Source organism: Delphinapterus leucas, chromosome 8 (genome assembly GCF_059928025.1).
Source record: "Delphinapterus leucas isolate spDelLeu-1000000601 "Yukka" chromosome 8, BTC_Dleu_Yukka2, whole genome shotgun sequence".
Taxonomy (NCBI): domain Eukaryota; kingdom Metazoa; phylum Chordata; class Mammalia; order Artiodactyla; family Monodontidae; genus Delphinapterus; species Delphinapterus leucas.
In genome coordinates, this window is record NC_143136.1 from 54,625,329 (window position 1) to 54,640,025 (window position 14,697).

Sequence of the window (14,697 nt, forward strand, 5' to 3'; positions counted from 1 at the left end):
TATTTATAAGTAATTTGGAAAAAAAAAGGTGTAATAACATGTAGGTTAAACAAAATGTATCTGTGGGTCTCCGTTATCTTTGCCTAGATGTTCACACTTATAGTGGACCATCCACGTTCTGTCTCATTTGAGCTGCACAAAACTCCTTAGGGTTAGGATATTATCCCCATTTGGCAAAGCACTCAAGACCCAGGAAGATAAATGAATTGCCAAAAGCCACATGGCAAATTAGGAAGACCTCTAGGGTTGATCCCAAAGGACTGACGACTAATATAAAATTCTTTCTACAATAATAGTGGCTGCCTTGACTTCTTAACGTAAGTTTGGGTTTGAAATTCAATCTAATTAGTCTATACTGAGCACTTTGATAGTAAAACTTGGCAGATCTGGCTTTTGGTTATCAACTTTCTGTGGTGTAGGACTTGCTTGAATGAACAGTAGCATGGAGGCTTTTTCATAAGAACATTAAAAATTAACTTATGTTCTTAACTCCTAGCTGATTATGAGTCACTGATGAAGTCCCAGCAAGAAATGCTTTACCAGACACAAATGCCTGCATTTGTGCAAGAACCTAAAGTTGGAGAAATAGCACCTGGCTATGTATACTCTGAATATGAAAAAGAGTATGAAAAAGAGCAAGCCTTAATTAGGAAGAAAATGGCCAAAGATACTGTAATGGTCAGAACTTTTGTGGAAGACCAGGTGAGTATAACAATAATGACCAAGTAAATCACTTCATACATTATACTTTCCTCCCACAATGCCCCTCTTTTTGTTTGATATTTTCATTTTCAAGTGATAGGTCAGGGTTAGACTACAATAAACATGTCCAGGTTCACTGCTGACGAGGTTCCTTAATCTTCATAACATGTTGCACATATGACTTTAGAAATAGGAATTACATATAAGCAGGAAAAACAAATACTAGCACAACGAAGTTCATTACTGCCAACATTTTTTTATCGGTAGGATGAACATCGCATATATAACCCATACTCTTAGAATGTCATTGACCCAAGACACCACAGCATGAACTGACAAAGATGACTCGAATGCAGATTTAAAACCAAAACAAACAATGACCCATCTAATTCTCACTGAAAAACAAACAAGCAAAAACAAAAGCCTTCTAGATTTTTCTTCCAGTTAAAAATTTTAATCAAACCTTATCTCTGAAATGAATACTCTTAAGGAATTTCTATCAGTCGGCATATATGTTTTTAATAAACTGTTATCTTTTTCACTGCGTAGGAATTCCATATTTCTTCCTTTGAAGAGAGACTTATTAAAGAAATTGAATACAGAATAATAAAGACTACATTAGAAGAACTTCTTGAAGAAGACGGAGAAGAAAAGATGGCAGTTGACATTTCTGAATCTGAAGCCGTTGAAGCAGGATTTGATTTAAGAGTCAAGAATTACAGAATTCTTGAAGGGATGGGTGTTACTTTTCATTGCAAGATGTCTGGGTATCCATTACCCAAGGTAAAATATAAACATTGATCATACCTCCATGCTACAATAAAGACATGAATAGGTTACAGGATAACCATTTTATCTAAATTATATTGACATATGTATGATATTATTTGCAGATTGCATGGTACAAAGATGGCAAGCGCATCAGACATGGAGAGAGATACCATATGGACTTTCTGCAAGATGGCAGAGCTAGTCTGCGCATACCTGTTGTTCTTCCGGAAGATGAAGGCATCTATACCGCGTTTGCCAGCAATATTAAAGGAAATGCAATTTGCTCAGGGAAATTGTATGTGGAGCCCGCTGCGCCACTTAGTGCTCCGACTTACATACCCACACCAGAGCCAGTGAGCAGAATCAGGTAGACTCGTGATAATTTGTGTTGACTAGTATTGAAACTGTTTAAAACACCAAATATCTCTGTAGCAAATTGCTATTGTGTGGCAGAAAAAATTGAAGGCTGAGATAGCACAGATATTTGCCATTCGCGATACCGGCAGTTGCCCAGTTTTTATTTCTTGCGCCTACGTAAGCTGAGAAAAGCATTTTCATTGTGGAGCATATTATTCATTTTGCCAGTGCTGTAGCTAACGTAATGAAAGCTATAAAGGTTTATTTGACATCAGATTTTACATATGTTACCCTAATTTATACAACGACCTTGCCATGGAGGGATTATCATTGCTATTTTGGAAGTGGGAACACTCAGCTTCCCTGACCCTGTGAAAATTGCCTTAGTTCACCCAGCCTGTGTGGTGGTGTCAGCGCTTGAAATCCAATCCAAGCCAATCTGGCTGCAGTGTATAGGTGGAGTTTGGGATTTTTTCAAATATAATTTCTATGTTTTTCCTCTTCTGGGATAAAGAAGTATATTTTTCTTTTTCCATAAATGTATTCACGTGGTTGTTTAAGCAACCAGCATTTATTGAAATATTTTGGTAGTTGAACCAAAAAGTTTCGGTAACTAACTAAACCCAGTGGTGAGGGAGAGACAGCATTAAGGACCATTCTAAATGAACAGCATAGCTTTGGGGGCAATAATAATGTATTCTGTTTTGGATCCCAGCAAGTTTGAGGTACCTTTTAATATGTACACAAAGTAAATTCTAAAATAACATTAAGAAAGAGCTTTGTCTTGCTGAGTTTTCTCTATGCCTCATGAAAATATTCTGCTTTGCCTTTCTTTTTCAGGTCCATCTCTCCACGTTCAGTGAGCAGATCTCCGATACGCATGTCCCCTGCACGAATGTCCCCTCTACGGATGTCCCCTGCACGGATGTCCCCTGGACGTAGGCTGGAGGAAACAGATGAGTCACAGCTTGAGAGACTGTATAAGCCAGTCTTTGTGTTGAAACCTACTTCTTTCAAATGTTTAGAAGGACAGACTGCCAGATTTGACTTAAAGGTCGTGGGTCGACCTATGCCAGAGACCTTCTGGTTTCATGACGGTAAGTATAAGTTTTTGCTCATAAATCATTAAACACAAAAATAAGCTTATATGTGTGCCTAACAATTTAAAAATAACTATTTTAACATGTTTTCTTTTTTACTCTATTTTTTTTACAGGTCAGCAAATTGTCAATGACTATACCCATAAAGTAGTCATTAAAGAAGATGGTACCCAATCACTAATTATTGTCCCTGCAACACCCAGTGATTCTGGAGAATGGACTGTGGTTGCCCAAAACAGGGCAGGAAAATCATCAATTTCAGTGATTTTAACTGTGGAAGGTATTTGCTCTGAAGATTAAAAAAGAAATTACCTTATTACCTGGGTTATAAACAGGTAGTTCAGCCCTACTCAGAATCATGACCTTTCTCTTTCAGCTGTGGAACATCAGGTAAAACCAGTGTTTGTGGAAAAACTGAAAAATCTCAACATAAAGGAAGGTTCCCGACTTGAAATGAAAGTCAGAGCTACGGGTAACCCCAACCCTGACATCATATGGTTGAAAAACAGTGAGATCATTGTACCTCATAAATATCCAAAAATCAGGTAAGTTTGCTTGAAAAATAATAAAACTAAGCTCATTACACAAATCCAATAACCAAGGAAGCCACAACTACTTCTGTACTGATGATTAATTTTCCCACTTTTAATAGAATTGAAGGAGCCAAGGGAGAAGCTGCCCTTAAAATTGACTCCACTGTCAGCCAAGACTCTGCCTGGTACACTGCAACTGCCATTAATAAGGCTGGCCGAGACACTACAAGATGCAAAGTAAATGTTGAAGTTGAGTTTGCAGAGCCTGAGCCAGAGAGAAAATTAATCATCCCACGAGGGACATATAGAGCAAAGGAGATTGCAGCCCCAGAACTGGAGCCCCTCCATTTGCGATATGGTCAAGAGCAATGGGAAGAGGGTGACCTCTATGACAAAGAGAAACAACAGAAACCATTTTTCAAGAAAAAACTCACTTCCTTAAGACTCAAGCGCTTTGGGCCTGCCCACTTTGAATGCAGGCTAACACCAATTGGTGACCCAACGATGGTGGTGGAATGGCTCCATGATGGAAAGCCACTGGAAGCTGCCAACAGGCTCCGTATGATCAATGAATTTGGGTATTGCAGCCTTGATTATGGAGTTGCATATTCCAGAGACAGTGGTATCATTACTTGCAGAGCTACTAACAAATACGGAACAGATCACACATCTGCTACCCTTATTGTCAAAGATGAGAAGAGTCTCGTGGAAGAATCTCAATTGCCTGAGGGGAGGAAAGGCTTACAGAGAATTGAAGAATTAGAGCGGATGGCTCATGAAGGTGCCCTTACAAGTGTGACAACCGATCAAAAAGAGAAGCAAAAGCCAGACATTGTCTTGTTCCCAGAGCCAGCAAGAGTACTTGAAGGGGAGACCGCCAGATTCCGTTGCCGAGTGACAGGCTACCCTCAGCCCAAAGTCAACTGGTACCTCAATGGGCAGCTCATCCGCAAAAGCAAAAGGTTCAGAGTTCGCTACGATGGCATTCATTATCTGGACATCGTGGACTGCAAATCATATGATACAGGTGAAGTCAAGGTCACTGCAGAAAACCCTGAAGGTGTGATAGAGCATAAAGTGAAGCTTGAGATCCAACAGAGGGAAGATTTTAGGTCTGTGCTTAGGCGAGCCCCTGAGCCAAAGCCTGAGTTTCACGTACATGAACCTGGAAAACTTCAGTTCGAAGTACAAAAGGTAGACAGACCTGCTGACACCACCGAAACTAAGGAAATTGTGAGGTTGAAAAGGGCTGAAAGAATTACCCATGAAAAAGTGTCTGAAGAGTCAGAAGAGCTGCGTAGTAAGTTCAAGCGCAGGACTGAGGAAGGCTATTATGAAGCCATTACTGCTGTGGAGCTCAAGTCTCGTAAGAAGGATGAATCCTATGAAGAACTTCTAAGGAAGACAAAAGATGAACTTCTCCACTGGACCAAAGAGTTAACTGAAGAGGAGAAGAAAGCCCTTGCCGAAGAAGGCAAAATCACTATTCCAACTTTTAAACCTGATAAAATTGAACTAAGTCCTAGTATGGAGGCTCCTAAAATCTTTGAAAGAATCCAAAGCCAAACAGTGGGCCACGGATCGGATGTACACTTCCGGGTCAGAGTGGTGGGGAAACCAGATCCTGAATGTGAGTGGTACAAAAACGGTGTAAAGATTGAGCGCTCTGACCGAATCTACTGGTACTGGCCTGAAGACAATGTCTGTGAGCTGGTCATAAGAGATGTGACGGCTGAGGACTCTGCCAGCATCATGGTAAAAGCCATCAATATAGCTGGGGAAACCTCAAGTCACGCATTCTTACTCGTCCAGGGTAATTTGAATTTCTTTCATTTGATGGATCTGTTTCTATTTATCCATGAATATCCAGTAGTGTATTTCTTTTTATTTTCTTTTCCCATTATCCAAATTGTGAATTTAATTTAATGTGCTTTTTTTTTTTCCTTTTTCTTATAGCCAAGCAATTGATCACTTTCACACAGGAATTACAAGATGTTGTTGCTAAGGAAAAAGACACCATGGCAACATTTGAATGTGAAACCTCAGAGCCATTTGTCAAAGTGAAATGGTATAAGGATGGCGTGGAGGTTCACACAGGAGATAAATATAGGATGCTCTCTGACAGGAAAGTTCACTTCCTCTCCGTCCTGACAGTTGACACATCTGATGCTGAAGACTATAGCTGTGTACTTGCCGAAGATGAAAACATAAAAACAACGGCTAAACTTATTGTCGAAGGTAGTAAATAATGATTTCATTCCTAAGTTTTAAAGTCACCCTTAGTATGTGATAGAATTAGCTATGCAATTTTCACTTCATAAAACGAATTACTTGGGAATTAAATATAAGCTCCATAGCAAGACTCATGAATTTATACTGGTAATTAAGAATATTGACAATTTGGATTTTTTATTTTTTTGGCCTCACTGTGCGGTATGTGGGATCTTAGTTCCCCGACGAGGAATCGAACCCGCACCCTTGGCAGTGAAAGCGCTGAGTCCTAACCACTGGACCACCAGGGAATTCCTGACAATTTGGATTTTGAAAAGCAAGGTCATTCTGATATCTTGCTTTTAAATTTTTTATTGAAATATAATTCTGTGCTTTAAAAATAATTTTTAAATTAAGTAACTCCTTTTAATTGACAATTTATTTCTCAGTCCAGCAGTTAGATATTAAGAATATTCCTGATAGTATGGGGCGGGGGGAATAAGAGATTTACGAGGAATTTTCTCTATCCTAAGTCTAGATGCATAACTCTCCAGGGAGATTAACTTCTCCTTCTCTTATGCCTCAGGTGCAGTCATTGAGTTTGTGAAAGAACTTCAGGACATAGAAGTTTCAGAATCATTTTCAGGAGAGTTAGAGTGCATTATAACCCCGGAAAATATAGAAGGCAAATGGTATCATAATGATGTGGAGCTTAAATCCAATGGCAAGTACACAATTACATCTCGCCGTGGACGTCAGAACCTCACAGTCAAGGATGTGACCAAAGAGGACCAGGGAGAATACAGCTTTGTTGTCGACGGGAAAAAGACAACCTGTAAACTAAAGATGAAACGTAAGCCTTCCCCTTCCTGTCAGCCTGCAGCGAGTATCACTATGGCTTATTGATAATAAATAATCATAACATTCTTCTTTCTCCCCATATTTCACAGCCCGCCCCGTTGCTATCCTACAAGGACTCAGTGATCAAAAAGTCTGCGAGGGTGACATTGTCCAGCTTGAAGTTAAAGTCTCCTTAGAGAAGGTGGAAGGTGTCTGGATGAAGGATGGCGAAGAAGTGCAGCCGGGCGACAGGGTTCACATTGTGATAGACAAGCAGTCACACATGCTGCTTATTGAAGACATGACTAAGGAGGATGCTGGACATTACTCCTTCACCATTCCTGCCCTTGGACTGTCAACCAGTGGGCGCGTCTCTGTCTACAGTGAGTGCGACTTACATAGTCTTGTATACTGTGAAGTGAGCACACGTTTCCAACAAAATTTGTATTCACAATTCTTTTGTGTGTGTGTGTGGTTTTGCAGGTGTTGATGTGATAACACCTCTAAAAGACATTAACGTGCTTGAGGGCACCAAGGCTGTGCTCGAATGTAAGGTCTCAGTCCCTGATGTGACTTCTGTTAAGTGGTACTTAAATGATGAACAAATCAAGCCTGATGATCGCGTGCATGCCATTGTCAAAGGCACTAAGCAACGGCTTGTGATTAACCGGACCTATGCTTCAGACGAAGGTCCTTACAAGCTGATGGTTGGCAGAGTTGAAACCAGCTGTGACCTTTCTGTAGAAAGTAAGAATTGTTCCATGTCACTTAGTATTATTTTAAGCATTCTATTTTCCCAGTATAATAGTAACCAAGTGATTATTTTATTTTTCCCCCCAGAAATTAAAATTATCAGAGGTCTTCATGACCTTACCTGTACAGAGACCCAAAATGTGGTCTTGGAAGTTGAACTGTCCCACTCAGGAATTGATGTCTTGTGGAATTTTAAGGACAAGGAAATCTATCCCAGTTCTAAATATAAAATTGAAGCCCATGGAAAAATATATAAGTTGACCATTCTAAATATGATGAAAGACGATGAAGGGGAATATATATTTTATGCTGGAGAAAATATGACATCTGGAAAACTTATCGTGGCAGGTTAGTACATTTATCATTTAACCTAAGTTCTTATGTAGGGCAGTTGTTTTAACTTAAGAAATCATTGGCCATTTCCTCCCAAATTCCCACCAGTTTCCCACTTCCTTGCCTCTGCTTATGCTGTTCTCAAAACCAATAATACCCTTGACACTATTCCCATCAGCCTAAATTCCAAATGTTCTTCCAGGAAGTTGTAGCTCAAATGCCATCTCCTCTGTGAAGCCTTCCTTGATCTTCCCATTTGTAGAAGATCTTAATCCTCCAGCCTCAGGATCACTTTATGTGTGTTTCTTTCATGACCCTGACTCATATACTTGTTTTATTCCCCGTTTCTTCTTCCCACACCTTCCCACACCTGAGTAGATGCTCCCCAAATGTGGAATTGCTTCTTTCTCATCTTTGTATAGTCCAATACGTTGCACATGATAGATTGATGAGTTAACGTTTGGACTGAGTTTTATTTAAACTCTCCTACTGTAAAGGCGTATTTCTTTTTTTTATTGCTCTTGTTTCATTCACTTTTGTTTTCTTTGTTCCCTTCATACTTTATAATGAACCCAATGAATATTTTAAAAATATACCTCAATATATGTGTCTGTGTGTCTCTTGTGAAATGAAGTAGACCACTCTCAGCAGAAGCCACCAGCTTAAAAATGAAGAATCAAAAGTCTAAGCCAACTGTCAAGAAAAAACTAGGCATCATCATTAATTTGTTTGGTACATAACAATTTAGGTTTTGAGGAGACTAAATTGTGCAATCCGTGGTATATAAGCAAGTCAAATGGGAATAGTGTCTTCTCTGGTATGAAAATTTCATGGTTTATACTTTATTACATTATAAGATTTCCTCAAAGATTTGACCATGAAAAAAACTTCTGAAACAGAATTTTAGATTCTGCACTTTGATATGTTTAATATAAATTTCATGTTTTTAAATGTGTGGAAACAAAAAACTATGAGCCTCTATGTGATTTCACCCAACATTTTTAAAGTACCTGCCATTGGCCAGGCGCTGCTAGGAACTCAGGATACAAAAATGAATATGGCATGATTTTTTTTGAGGAATTCACAATATAGAGAGGGACAGATACATTAGCAACTAACTTGAGGAAGGAGTAATTATTTCTGCCAGCGATGATGGCACTGGAGCCAACGGGGGAAAACTTTGTAGAAGAGATGACATTTGTCAAAACAGTGATTTTTAGTATATAGGAATCCCTAATCTTCTAGAAACATTGATGACTATACATTTTGTTCAGCAAAATTTTTTCCAGTCAGATATTAGATGTATTTTCAGGAAATCATCCGTAGAAGACTAAGCAGAATGCTTTTGAGGACGGAACTGAGTTACGGGCCGTCCATGAGGTGTGCTCCACATTAAGGTTCTCAGAGTTCTGTATAACTTAACAGTTGCTTTTCCTTTGCAAAACCTTTCTGATTCCAGTAGTTTCCCTGGTTATCAGTGATACATACTTAGAATGAGGGGTTTCTGTGATACCTTCTTAAAGTGCGTAAAAATAATTTTATTAGACATTTCATGATGTTCAGAATCATGTTTTAAAATTTGATGTTTTATATTAATTGTGCAAAGATTTTTCTATTGTATAAATATTTTTAAAAGACTCACACTTGTACTTCTCTTGTTCCAAAGGGGGTGCCATCTCCAAGCCACTCACAGATCAGACTGTAGCTGAATCCCAGGAAGCTGTGTTTGAATGTGAAGTTGCCAACCCAGATTCCGAAGGAGAATGGTTGAAGGATGACAAACACCTACCGCTGAGTAAAAACATCAGAAGTAAATCTGATGGCCACAAAAGGAGGCTTATCATTGCTGCCACCAAACTAGATGACATTGGAGAATACACCTACAAGGTGGCCACTTCCAAAACATCTGCCAAACTTAAAGTTGAAGGTCAGTGATATAATAACAGGTTTATCCACTAAAAAATCGTATTATATTTATGACAGTTATTCTAAAAGTCAAATGGTATAATCATTTTGGATGCCATAAATCCTCATTTCATAAAATCATTATAAACTCTCGAACTTTCTTTCTGAGCCGTGTACCACAAGGTGCAAAATTGCTTATGAGTTAATGTGAAGAAGCCACGTCTTAGGTTCCAGCTCTGTGGAGCAGCAAATTAGATGCTTTCAGTCTGTATTCTTCTTTCACTCTTCTCCAATCCATTGATTAAGTTATTAATATACAGCTATGCAAACTACATCTCATTCAAGTATAGAAAAGACATTATACAAGGTACATTTCAAACTGGACCCAGGTTTTCCTGAATACTCTCAAAGTGTCTTTTAAAAACTCTAGAGATGCTGCATAACTGCAAATTCTTTGATAACCATTCTTTTGCAAGATGACCCGGTAACAATCTTATTTGGGACTTCTCTTACCTGAATGGTATCATCTTTATTTTCTAAACAAATCATAAATTTGTCTTCAGCTGTCAAAATTAAGAAGACTCTGAAGAACCTCACGGTGACAGAGACGCAAGATGCTGTTTTCACTTTGGAGCTCACACACCCTAATGTAAAAGGTGTCCAGTGGATCAGAAATGGGGTTGTGCTGGAATCCAATGACAAGTACACTATCTCAGTCAAAGGAACAATTTACTCTCTGAGAATTAAAAACTGTGCCGTTGTGGATGAATCTGTTTATGGCTTCAAGCTTGGAAGGCTGGGAGCCAGTGCCAGACTGCACGTTGAGAGTAAGTTGACTTAGAAACACTTTACAAGTAGCCAACTCGTGGTTACCATGAAGTTAACCATATCACTAAATGGCTTCAACTTTCCTCGTTAGCCGTCAAAATCATTAAGAAGCCAAAGGATGTGACTGCCTTGGAAAATGCCACCGTTGCCTTTGAAGTTAGCGTTTCCCACGACACAGTGCCAGTGAAATGGTTCCACAAGAACGTGGAGATTAAGCCGAGTGACAAACACAGGCTGGTCTCAGAAAGGAAGGTCCACAAACTGATGCTGCAGCATATTTCCCCCTTGGACGCTGGGGAATATACAGCTGTCGTGGGGCAATTGGAATGCAAAGCGAAACTATTCGTGGAGAGTAAGTATGAGGCAGCCCCTGTGGCATTTCTAGGTGATCTCCATGTATTCATTTGTTTGTTTGCTCCATCTTTTTTTTTAAATAAAATATATTAACTGAAGTGCTCTCTGATTTTCCCAAGCATTACATATTACAAAAACCATGAAAAACATTGAGGTACCTGAGACCAAAACTGCCTCCTTTGAGTGTGAGGTCTCCCACTTCAATGTGCCTTCCATGTGGCTAAAGAATGGGGTGGAGATTGAAATGAGTGAAAAGTTCAAGATCGTGGTGCAGGGAAAACTCCACCAGCTGATCATCATGAACACCAGCACAGAGGACTCAGCAGAATACACATTTGTCTGTGGCAATGACCAAGTCAGCGCCACCCTGAAAGTGACACGTAAGTAAAATATATATACAAATATATACACACACACACACACACACACAGAATATCCAGTAGACTCATTGTTATTCCATAGCCTTGATTGAAACATCTACTGTGTCCACACTGAGTTAGGCATCTGGGTAAAATTTTTGATTAGGGTAGCATTGAAAGGCTACCTATGAAGATGCTCCATTGTCTATCTCTTACTTTTTCTGTTCCCCCTGTCACTTGACATTGTCCTGTAGAGGGGTACCTGGAAGGTATCATGGCTCATCTCTCTGAACTGTGATACCTAAACAGACGTACTAAGAACATTCCAAGTTTTCATTCTGTGCCTGTCATAACCCACGTCATATTGACACAAAATCTCCTTGGGTGTATTTCCTTTCCCCTTTGCAGCAATCATGATTACATCCATGCTGAAGGACATCAATGCTGAAGAAAAAGACACCATTACCTTTGAGGTCACAGTGAACTATGAAGGCATCTCTTACAAATGGTTAAAGAATGGTGTGGAAATCAAATCGACTGACAGGTGCCAGATGAGAACCAAAAAGCTCACCCACTCACTGAACATCAGGAATGTTCACGTTGGGGACGCTGCGGGGTACACCTTTGTGGCTGGAAAAGCCACCTCGACAGCCACGCTTTATGTGGAAGGTATGGTTTCATAAATGCCATATCCATAAAAATAAATGGCAAACACACTATATAAAACGTTAGAGCATCAGCTAATGAATGGATAAATAAAATGAGGTATATCCACACAATGAAATATTATTCAGGAATAAAAAGGAGGTACCGATACATGCTACAACATGGACGAACCTTAAAAAACTTTATATCTAGTGAAAGAAGCCAGTCGCAAAGGACCACATAGTGTATGATTCCAGTTATAGGAAGAGTTCAGAGTGCACAAATCTGTAGTGACATAGATTGGTGCCTGAGTCTGAGGGGAGGACAAAGGGAGGGGTCTGGAGGGTGATGGCTAAGGGGTACATGGTCTCTTTTGGGGGTAATGAGAATGCTTTGAAATTAATTATGGTGATGGTTGCACAACTCTGAATATACTGAAAGCCACTGAATTGTATACTTTCACTGGGTGACTTGTATAGTATGTGAATTATATCTTAGCAAAGCTGTTAGAAAGATTAATTTTTTTACACGCTGTTCTCCAGCTCGTCATATAGAATTTAGGAAACACATTAAAGACATTAAGGTTCTCGAGAAGAAGCGAGCCATGTTTGAATGTGAAGTTTCTGAACCTGACATCACTGTGCAGTGGATGAAAGATGGCCAAGAGCTACAGCTTGTGGACAGGTCCGTTGGTTTGTTTGCCACATCCCAGTGATTCCCAGTTTCCTTTGAGTCATCATACGTTAAACCTCAATTTATTTATTTATTTATTCCATAGAATAAACCTCAATTTATTTATTTATTTATTCCATAGAATAAAGATACAGAAGGAGAAATACGTCCACCGCCTTCTGATCCCATCCACCCGGATGTCTGATGCTGGGAAGTACACAGTGGTGGCTGGAGGCAACATGTCCACTGCCAGCCTCTTTGTAGAGGGCAGAGACGTTCGCATCCGAAGCATTAAAAGGGAGGTTCAGGTAATTGTCCACATGCTGAATTTTTGGAGAAGTCCTCAGTAGCTCCTAATCTATCATTTCGTCACTTATTTTTTTTTAACATCTTTATTGGAGTATAATTGCTTTACAATGGTGTGTTAGTTTCTGCTTTATAACAAAGTGAATCAGCTGTACATATACATATATCCCCATATCCCCTCCCTTTTGCATCTCCCTCCCACTCTCCCTATCCCACCCCTCTAGGTGGACACAAAGCACCGAGATGATCTCCCTGTGCTATGTGGCTGCTTCCCACTAGCTATCTATTTCACATTTGGTAGTGTAGATAGGTCCATGCCACTCTCTCTCTTTGTCCCAGCTTACCCTTCCCCATCCCCGTGTCCTCATAGAGAATGTCACTTAATTTTTTGACTTTTAAATTTTCTAACCACAGTCTTCTAAAAAAATGAAATCAGCTTATCCCTACCAGCTTACACTCTTGTGCTGACATCAACTTAGTCACAGTTTCCTCTCGCTTAGGGAATAAGTGTATCCCTCGCAGCTGTCTAAATACTTTAATGAAAGCAGCTGTAGACACTTCACTGTCAAATGGCCACTTACCAAGCAACATCAACCCTAAAGGAGCTAAAATTTAAATTGTGGTGTTCGCACAGCAACTGGAATTAAGGGAATTCAGAACAAGGTGGCATTTTCTCAGAAGCCTTCTACCTTGGAGAGGCAGCTGTGTGGGGACTTGACTAGGAAAACTCCCTCCGAGGTCCAAGAGGAAGACCAGTTTGAGCAAAGCTGGATTCCTAGCAGGGATGCTGAGCAAACGCCTTTGCTCTCGACTGCACATGTACGGCTTGTCCTCATGGGTGCCAGTCTTCCCACGTGATATAACGGGGCAATAACATGTGAAGGGAAGTATCACTTGAGCTCATGTTTATCATATTGCTCGTCCAAGGAGAGCCAGGCATTACATTAGGCCAGAGTGAAAAAGCCTTCAGTGCATAGTCAGATAACCCAATATGTCCTCCATCCTTTATTGACCAATTCTGAAACTTGATTTTCTCACTTTTAAGAATGAGGATAATAGTTCCTACCTAGCCTACAAGGTTCACATCATGTGAAATCAAATTGAATAGTAACTTAAAAGAACTTTGTCAATGATAAACAGCCTTCAGATGTAAAGTGTCATTATTTCTTTTTTATTTCTTTTTTATTTTATTATTTACTTTTGGCTGTGTCGGGTCTTTGTTGCTGCGCGCAAGCTTTCTCTAGTTGCAGTGAGCGGGGGCTACTCTTTGTTGCAGTGCACAGGCTTCTCATTGCAGTGGCTTCTCTTGTTGCGGAACACAGGCTCTAGGCACTCGAGCTTCAGCCGCTGTGGTGTGCAGGCTGTAGTTGTGGTACATGGGCTTAGTTGCTCCACGCCATGTGGGATCTTCCCGGACCAGGGATTGAAGGATTGAACCTGTGTCCCCTGCATTGGCAGGGCGGATTCTTAACCACTGCGCCACCAGGGAAGTACCACAAAGTGTCATTATTTCTGTTATGATTAAGAAGCAAACATTTAAGGATGAAATCATTGCCTCCGTGCAGATGTAAGCAAAAGAGGTATGGGCACCTTTTGTCCAAGGATATGCAGGAAAACTTAGAATGTGCGATAACCAGTCAGTTTTCTATATCATAACATATAGGTTTGACATGCTCTTCAAATGAGCTGTTTTGGAAACAGGTTAAAACCGAAAGGAAACCAGGGCTTCAATTTTCTTTTCCCGTTGCTCCTTTAAAAGGTTATTGAGAAACAACGTGCTGTCGTTGAGTTTGAGGTCAATGAAGATGATGTAGATGCCCACTGGTATAAAGACGGCATTGAAATCAATTTCCAACTTCAAGAACGACACCAGTATGTGGTGGAGAGGAGAATCCACCGGATGTTTATCTCTGAGACCAGGCATAGCGATGCTGGTGAATACACCTTTGTGGCAGGAAGGAACAGGAGTTCTGTTACCCTCTACGTCAATGGTAGGTAGAGATATTAACATATTTTGTGCATCCATCT

General features: G+C 40.0%; 1 protein-coding gene across 3 annotated transcripts in view; it reads left to right on the forward strand.

Moving 5' to 3' along the window:
- The window catches only part of TTN (titin), a 279,289-nt gene that overhangs the window by 24,689 nt on the left and 239,903 nt on the right, over nt 1-14,697 (forward strand). For all 3 annotated transcript variants that reach the window (XM_089916619.1, XM_089916621.1, XM_089916620.1), the window contains 20 exons: nt 497-702; nt 1,252-1,485; nt 1,596-1,840; nt 2,671-2,927; nt 3,046-3,210; nt 3,307-3,475; nt 3,583-5,276; nt 5,420-5,701; nt 6,261-6,527; nt 6,625-6,897; nt 6,998-7,261; nt 7,355-7,615; nt 9,267-9,527; nt 10,069-10,332; nt 10,425-10,685; nt 10,807-11,067; nt 11,455-11,715; nt 12,234-12,375; nt 12,506-12,671; nt 14,429-14,660. In XM_089916619.1, coding sequence (XP_089772745.1) covers nt 497-702; nt 1,252-1,485; nt 1,596-1,840; nt 2,671-2,927; nt 3,046-3,210; nt 3,307-3,475; nt 3,583-5,276; nt 5,420-5,701; nt 6,261-6,527; nt 6,625-6,897; nt 6,998-7,261; nt 7,355-7,615; nt 9,267-9,527; nt 10,069-10,332; nt 10,425-10,685; nt 10,807-11,067; nt 11,455-11,715; nt 12,234-12,375; nt 12,506-12,671; nt 14,429-14,660 — 6,165 coding nt within the window. The remainder of the gene's footprint in view (nt 1-496; nt 703-1,251; nt 1,486-1,595; nt 1,841-2,670; nt 2,928-3,045; nt 3,211-3,306; nt 3,476-3,582; nt 5,277-5,419; nt 5,702-6,260; nt 6,528-6,624; nt 6,898-6,997; nt 7,262-7,354; nt 7,616-9,266; nt 9,528-10,068; nt 10,333-10,424; nt 10,686-10,806; nt 11,068-11,454; nt 11,716-12,233; nt 12,376-12,505; nt 12,672-14,428; nt 14,661-14,697) is intronic.